Raw genomic sequence first — 7,872 nt, 5'->3', positions numbered from 1 at the left:
TTGTCATTTTTTCAGATTCGAGCAAAATTAGTGACCGCTTCAATAAATCGTGAATGAAATGCAAAGGTGCACACTTAAGTCAATATATTGGGATTAGTCAGATCACGGTATTGTGGTTTCTTTCTTGCGATCGACCCGTTGCATTTTTCAAAAAAAAAATAAAATAAAACCATGAATACATCGTGTCACCCCGTTACACGGTCGCTCCAAGTTACGTCGCCCCAATTCAGGACACGTCGCCCCAGAACTGAAGTTACGTCGCCCCAAACACTAAAGTCAGGTCGCCCCCAAATAACTTCAGTCGCCCCCTCGCTAAAGTAGTCTTCCATTGTTTGAAATACTACCTATGACTCGTACAGATTTTTTAAATTAAAATTCTAATCTTATGTAAGTCTGAATTGCGTAAATCATTGTGGATACATTTATGTTTGTTTACCGTTGCTCAATACTCAACCGCGTTTTGGATTATTTTCATTACTATTTAACAATTATTGGATGAGGTTGAGCATGATAGCGATAATTATCAAGGCCAAAGTTTCTGTTATCTGCCGAAGCCGAAGGCTGAGGCGGATAACAGAAACTGAGGCCTTGATAATTATCGCTATCAACGAAGTCATTAACGTTTGCTTTTTGTTTGTAAAAAAATATCCTATACACATTCCTATTTGAAACGCTATAGAAATGTTAAAAAAGTATTATTGTAGCATTTTCTATCGAACAGTTAATTCAACTCCTCCATATCTTTCCCTTTTATCTTAAATAATTTACATAATTCATTCAGTATAAAAATAAATCCGCCCTTTCCTTCAAGGTCCCATGTATTGTTTCCTGCTCTGGGATCTTCTTTGTTTTAGGTATGTTTGTGTGTTACTAGACTCTTTGTTTAAATGATATTATTTTCTCTAAATCTTTTACATTAGTGTGTAATGCAGCTCTGTACCGTAATATACACCAATTGTACTCCCTTCCTATCAAAGTTGATACACCTCTTATTATGGCGAGCCGGAGTGGTAGGTGTTTATAATTATACGATTTATACGACTTCCTTTAAATTACGATAACTGAGATAATTCTCTCGCTTATTTCTGTCAATGAGAATGTAGACTCTAAAAATGACGGGAACTCACGCAACGCATGCGCAAGGTAACTTTGAAAAATCTTTGGAAGGTATCCTAACCTTTCCAATAAACGAAAACCGCAGAGTTGTGCTGTCACGCGCTTGCACAATCTCACACTAATGCAAGAAATAAATCGACCACATTTTATCACGGTCTACACTTTTTATGTACCATAGAGATCACCCGATGAAATCTCTAAAATTTTGCTCCGATTCCACTTGAAAATTTGAACAATTTATGACGTAATTTCTCTAAAAGTACAGACCATAGAAAAAGGTAATCGATTTGTTAAATATCCCCCTCCAAAACAACACTTTCAGACAATCACGGGAGGACAGCCTGAGTTTGTACTAAGCATGGCCCTTTTAGCGGCTGAGTGATAATTTCAGGCAATAACTGTAAAAGCCTGCAGTAAGAAACCGCGATTAATAACCTACATTTTTCAAAATTAGCCTACACAGGTTCTAAAATAAGTTTATTTAGAGCAAAAATAGGCTACTTAGGTTCTTAATAGGTTCTTATTTTCTGAAAAAAAATCCATTGTTGCTAATAGAATTTTCTAGCAAGTCAGCCTTTTCCTTATATGAAATTTGCATATCAAATAAGTGTTTATGTAAAAATGACTGTAATATATTAAATCTGAAGCACTGTCTAATCAAGAAAATTTTAAAGTCCTTATTCAGAATATAACATTTTTTTTTACTGCCATGCCTATTACATTTTTAATCGATTTCAGAAAATAAGAAACTGTTTCCAAATTTTAGGCTAAAGAGGTTCTTATATTGAGGTGGTCTAACTGGCAAATGTTAGTCTGACAGGTTCTAAAAATAGGCCATTTCCGAGTTACCCTTTGCCTCTGTTTGAAAACGAGTCCATGTGCAAAACCATTCAAATGAAAATGAGTTTAATTTGCATGAAAATAGACTTGTAGGTGAAACTTATTTTCATATGAATGGTTTCGCACGTAGAGTCGTTTTCAAACAGAGGCAAAGGGTAACTCGAAAATGGCCTATTAGGTTTCTACTCGCGGGTTTTTACTGTCAGTATTTTATTGAGCAAACTGTTACGTTACGTAAGACGATTCAGGGACGATTATATAGTGTCAAATAAACCTATTCACATACACTGTATAAAAAACATGGCTTCAGGCGGAGTTAAATAACTGCACTTCTTTTAACTAAACAATAATATTCCTTTACATATTTACACGAGGCGATTGCATTTCATCTATGACTGCAAAAAGTTTCTATTGTTTTTGCCAAGTCAGAGAAAAACAGAATAAACTCCGTTTGCTAAAAGAACCACTCGTTTGATTGAAACCTCTCCATATGATCGTCAGCTTTTTTAGCGATTAGAATTTAATTTCCTTTCAAGATATCCATACAACAGCCTGCATGTAACGCGCAGATGCAGGTCGGTGATTGAAGTATGGGATTTATTTGACCAAGAGTGACCTGTTTCGTAACAACTACGAGCTTGCCCGTTCAGGTACGAAATTATTCGCATTACCACAAACTGACAAACAAATCCCATGGCTATTTTCCACCGTTGAGTGTTCATTTGGCAGGAATTTCACGTGAGCATTCTTCTCTCAGCTTCAGGACTCATTCTCGCTGGCTGGATTTGTCCAGTGCTCATGTTCGGCTGCTGGCTTGGTCTCCATCTGGGGAAACTGGAAATGACAAAATTCGTTGGTTTAACAAAAGAAACACGAATTAACGAACGAATGAACGAACGATCGAGGAACAACGAGAAAAAAAAGACAACGAAGATACGAAAGAACAAACAAAAGACCCAACCAACCAACCAACGAGCAAAGATACAAACAAACTTTACAACAAACAGAAGAACAAAATATAAATGAACAAAAGAACGAACGAGTGAAGCAAACTGAGCAACTGAGTGTTGTCTGTGGGCTCACTGTGTTGGTAGATAAATGAATAAATTTCTTTTTGATATCTTACCGTTGACAAGTCAACCTTCAACTGTTCTGTTTCCAAGAGGGTTTTGTGGCTATCGCTTAACAGTCTCGTGACAATTTTCATAGAAGATGCATCGCAAGGTGGAAGAGTGAAAGTAATTTTTTCTGGAAGTTTCATTTCATCTATCTTTCTCCTCTCCACCTGCAGACATTGGATGTATAGAATTCGATTAGTCACAACCCGTCAATAAAACTGATTAAAACTTTATCAACTCAATGTGTTTGTTAAGATAAAGAATTCGTTGAAGAAAGAGGAAATTATTCTGCTTCGCCAACTTATATCAAGCCTAATATTTCATTAATCTTGTTTAAAACAACTACACATGGCGAATACAGATATTTTTTTGTCGTTCAGCTTCCTTTGTATCCTATCCGATTGTAATAACCCCTTTAAATCTTGTTATTTTCTGAGCTAAAGGAAACGTAAGCAAGTGAAACTGTACGTTAACAATAACATAACGTTAATGTACCTTTTTCACTGCCAGGAAATCTCCCATTTCCAACTGGGCAGTTAGCATGCCTGTCTGTGCTTCTTTACCCCAGCAGAAGCCGTCCGAGTAAACTTTGATCATGCCCAATCTGGCGTGTTCTTCCTGGAAACGAACGAATAATCATTGTCATGTTATGTTACGTGGCTAACATCGAAATTCGTTCTTCCAAATTAATTTCAATACAAATATAGATTAAACTGTAATATGGGGAGCTACGAAGAAATTCTCAGTAGACAGACAGATAGACAGACAGATAAATAGGAAATATCAAATCAAATTATATTGCAATATACGCGTGTAACGGTCGCATTTGCTCGCTGGAATGTTTTATTGTTTTTAGCTCGAAACAAAAAAAAATTCCAACGACCAAATGCGACGGCTATACGCGTGGGTTTCAAATAAATACGCCCTATATAAAAGAGCTATAAATTGTAAATGATATTTACCTCGCCGCTTCGCGGCTCGGTAAGTATTCACCAAAAGCCACCTCCACTTCGATGAATAGTTGATCACTAAACACTAGACGGGAAAATTATAAATTATAGTGAACATGACAAGTCCAGTTTTCGTATATTACTTTTGAAGGACTTTAGTAGTAATGAAGGTTAAAATGATCGTTATGATGATTGTTTTAGAAGTTTATAATAAATAAAAGATGAAACGAGCAAAACATGATGAAGGTAATTGTCCAATTCGTTGAATTCTCCAGCTCTTGACTAATGCACTCGCTTTGTTATTCCTGCTGTTTCAATTGTTCTAATGATGATGATGAGGATGATGATGATGATGATAATGATGATCATGATGGCAGTGATGATGATGATGATGATGATGATGATGATGATGATGATGATGATGATCATGATGGCAGTGATGATGATGATGATGATGATGATGATGATGATGATGATGATGATGATGATGATGATGATGATGATGATGATGATCATGATGGCAGTGATGATGATGATGATGATGATGATGATGATGATGATGATGATGATGATGATGATGATGATGATGATGATGATCATGATGGCAGTGATGATGATGATGATGATGATGATGATGATGATGATGATGATGATGATGATGATTGCGATGGTAATGGTAATGGTAATGGTAAGTGAAATAAATACCTGTAGGAAGACCTTTCTGTTGTTTTCTACAGCTCTTGTTATGTACAGGAAGAGCTGTTTACGTGACCAATTTCCTTCCTGCTGGCCAGGCTGCAAGAAGCTGTATATGTCAACAGAATACTTGTCGTGCTCACAGCCTAAATCTGTGTAGCGGTGTTGCTTCGTAGGTGGAATATCCTCTGACATGATTTTCTGCAACATAGTATACAACAGATATTACTGTGTGTTGATGCACCTTGGAAAATCAAGCTAGGTACTTGTAGCTTTCAAATGTCTTGTAGTCTTCCGATTTTTCACAGGAAACAAGACATAACATCTATAGTAAGGCACGTTTTTATGCAAGCCATCATTCATCAGGTATGACCGTAAAAGATATGCTCAAGATATCCTTAGTGGTATGCTGTAAGAATTTGAAATAGGTACTGACATTTGTACATCGTCTTCTTTTGTACATAAAATTATCACGTTTAATGGCTTTTGTCAGTTGACCCACCTTCATTTGTAAGGAAAAGTTTTGTTAACTTGAGATTCACATAGACTGGCTTTAAAGATTTTTCTCTATCCGTCAGTCAGACTCTGCCAATCAACTTCTTGTCAATCAACTCAAATCAGTCAGCCAATTTAGTGATCAGTCAATAGTTAGTTTTTAGCGGGGATTGGTTCTTTATCGTTTTTTTTAATTGTATTTTATCTCGCTGAGCCTTAATGTGTTAATTCTCACCAATTTAAACTCGAAATTTTACTTACTTACAGAATAACCACCCGCTATACGTTCACAAGTCTGTACAGATCTCTTAAATTTGAATTATTGTCATTTCGAACCGTGACTCTACTGAACGAACTTAGTCTCTGTACATTGCCCTTATCCTTATTGCTGCTTCTTAAATTGTCGTCCTAAAAACCGTCCCATAAATAAAGATCACACGATGCAACTATTAAACTAGACACTGTTGAACATTTTCACGTCTACATGACACACGTGTACACTCAAATATGTACAGACGAAGACCTCCTAACATGTCGTAAGCAATCGTTAAAATACTATTCAAGTTGACCGCCATGTGCGTGGAGTGTTTTCTAACTTGGCTTTACCGTTGATGCTATTCGTCATTACTGCGGCCAGGATGCAGGGTGAACTTCTTTAAACATGGCGGCCATGTCATAGCCATGTACGATGTCACGTGATTTCACTTGAAAATATTGCGTGACAACTTGATATGAACTGTGATATTAGCTCCCATTTAAATTCATGAATTTAGTAGTTCCCAGTCCTTGCTACAGACGGCCATATTATAACACGAATAATAATTTGGGTGGTCAGAAATTATGGAGCACTTTTACCAGATAACATGCATCTTCTTTCTGACAAAACAATTGGTCGTATAAAGGACTTACACGTCAAATCTAGTTTTCAGCGGAAAATAAAACTTTCAATCCCAAACATGTCAGGCTTAAAAAAAGAGCTTAAGAAACTAAATTTCATTTGAAATAATCCTGAAAAGCAAACCGTTGCAAATGAAAGCACTTCTTAATAGCTTTCGTTTGGATGGTGGCACAGTACAGGATTTCATTAACAGAAAGCAGTAAAAAAAGTAGAACCATATTTAAAGTTGACTACTCAATCTTACATGTCCTTTCCATAGAGTTTTTGTTTTCTGTTCTGGTGTTGATGTTGTCAGTATGTTTGGTGCAAAAGGAACACTGTCCTTGCTGCGAGAGCACCTCTTCTTATAGCACCAAGAACCGTCGACAATGTTCTAGAATCTTCCTGCTTTCCAGGTATATAAAAAAAATCTGAAAAAGATGGAATTGTACATATTTTTACAACCACATTTCTTTTTACCACTTATGTTCCGGCAAGGGGGATCCCCTTCAATCGTGTTTTGCTAATCGAAGCATTTCTTTTATTATTGCTCGATTGTGATTTTTTACTCAAAACTTTATCATTATTTAATAACAGACTGAGTCGTGATAATGGTCTTTTAGCTCAGGATGTCATAAAATGTGTTTTCGCATCCGCCGGGAAATTGTTCATCACGCAAGGTGTTTTTCCCTTCAGATTTGCATATTGATTACACAACACCTTTCGACTTCATGTTGAGTAAGCATAACTCATCAAAGCCTTCCGCTTCAAAACCTAAATTCTGTTATCTTGGGCCAAATGACTCAAAGTTTCGTTATTATTCTGACGAATTGTGCCCCTTTGGAAGGAGTACTCGACAGAATGCGTTACTAGAGTTATTTTGCAATGTGCACACTTTCAAAATGCCCTTGACATTGCGTGACTGATGTTTTAATCGCGTGAACACGCTAATGACATGGGACCACGCGACAGCATTTCCATAGAAAATCCAAGGAGAATCGACTCAAAATATACTCAGTATAATCGTAGTTTGATGCAAATAAACACCTTTCTGTCTATAAATATTGACCACGCCGTCACTAATCTCTGCTTGAAAACAACTTGAAAGGAGAAAGAAATTGAAAGGAAATATCGAAAAGGCGTCTTAAAAATCCTTAAAGTACTTACCGCCTCCTTCTTGTAGACGTATTCCAAGCTAATTTTATTTGCTTGAAAAGGCCTTTGGCTAGTCTGTCTAGTCTGCTTTGCTGGTACTGCTAAAGCAAACTTATAATTCAAAGACGGATAGAAATTGAATTTTTTAGTCACAAGACCGTTCGTTCTTTTTGCTAATGACGTAAGAACCTATGCTATTGAACGCTGGCTTTTGTTATTACGCGAAAGAAACGAAAGTTTCACTGATATCTTATCGATTTATTTCTATGTATTTATTTTTGTCTCAGTCTCATTTATATGATGGCTCTGGAAAATTCGAAACTGTAAAGGGGAAGAGTTTGACAGATCTCGTGACACAGGTAAACGGGAGAAAGCCCTCGTGTAACAAAGAATTCGAAAGTGCATTTATTTGCCCACTCACTAAGTAGGGGATTCCCCGACCGGTGTTTGATTTGCATAACAGCGGATTATTTATATCCACTCAATCTGCTTGACAAGCGGGTTTTTGTTTCATTGGGAAAAACCCCTTAGGCGTGTAAAGAATGCAAACATACTATTTGAAAGATACTTATAAGCTAAGATACTTGTGTAAATTGATTCCAAAGAAGAAGAGTGTTGCCGAACT

At 36.6% G+C, this 7,872-nt stretch overlaps 1 protein-coding gene across 3 annotated transcripts; it reads right to left on the bottom strand.

Annotated features, from left to right (window-relative positions):
- Positions 1 to 730: 730 nt before the first annotated feature.
- Positions 731 to 7,636, bottom strand: LOC144658428 (uncharacterized). 3 transcript variants are annotated; one of them, XM_078518824.1, is made up of 6 exons: positions 7,260 to 7,636; positions 6,358 to 6,523; positions 4,730 to 4,921; positions 3,570 to 3,692; positions 3,083 to 3,241; positions 732 to 2,790 (listed from the first exon to the last, which is right to left on the bottom strand). In XM_078518824.1, exons 3-6 carry the CDS (start codon positions 4,913 to 4,915, stop codon positions 2,716 to 2,718), a joined length of 543 nt encoding a protein of 180 aa, XP_078374950.1. In that variant the 5' UTR covers positions 4,916 to 4,921; positions 6,358 to 6,523; positions 7,260 to 7,636; the 3' UTR covers positions 732 to 2,715. The 3 variants fall into 3 exon arrangements, with proteins under 3 accessions (XP_078374952.1, XP_078374950.1, XP_078374951.1); XM_078518826.1 differs by lacking the exons at positions 6,358 to 6,523; positions 7,260 to 7,636 and adding an exon at positions 5,822 to 5,922 and having other exon boundaries at positions 731 to 2,790; XM_078518825.1 differs by lacking the exon at positions 7,260 to 7,636 and having other exon boundaries at positions 6,358 to 6,678.
- Positions 7,637 to 7,872: the final 236 nt, after the last annotated feature.

Source organism: Oculina patagonica, chromosome 6 (genome assembly GCF_052425735.1).
Source record: "Oculina patagonica isolate OP01 chromosome 6, crgOcupat, whole genome shotgun sequence".
NCBI classification, from domain to species: domain Eukaryota; kingdom Metazoa; phylum Cnidaria; class Anthozoa; order Scleractinia; family Oculinidae; genus Oculina; species Oculina patagonica.
This window is presented reverse-complemented; position numbering and strand designations above follow the sequence as displayed.

Bases quoted from the DNA above. Each gene is read 5' to 3' on its own strand.
- LOC144658428 (XM_078518824.1), bottom strand. From the start codon at position 4,915: ATGTCAGAGGATATTCCACCTACGAAGCAACACCGCTACACAGATTTA. The intron at 3,693-4,729 runs GTATTTATTTCA...GTTCGTTTCCAG, and splicing joins ACAGAAAGGTCTTCCTACAG to GAAGAACACGCCAGATTGGG. The intron at 3,242-3,569 runs GTACATTAACGT...CAATGTCTGCAG, and splicing joins ATTTCCTGGCAGTGAAAAAG to GTGGAGAGGAGAAAGATAGA.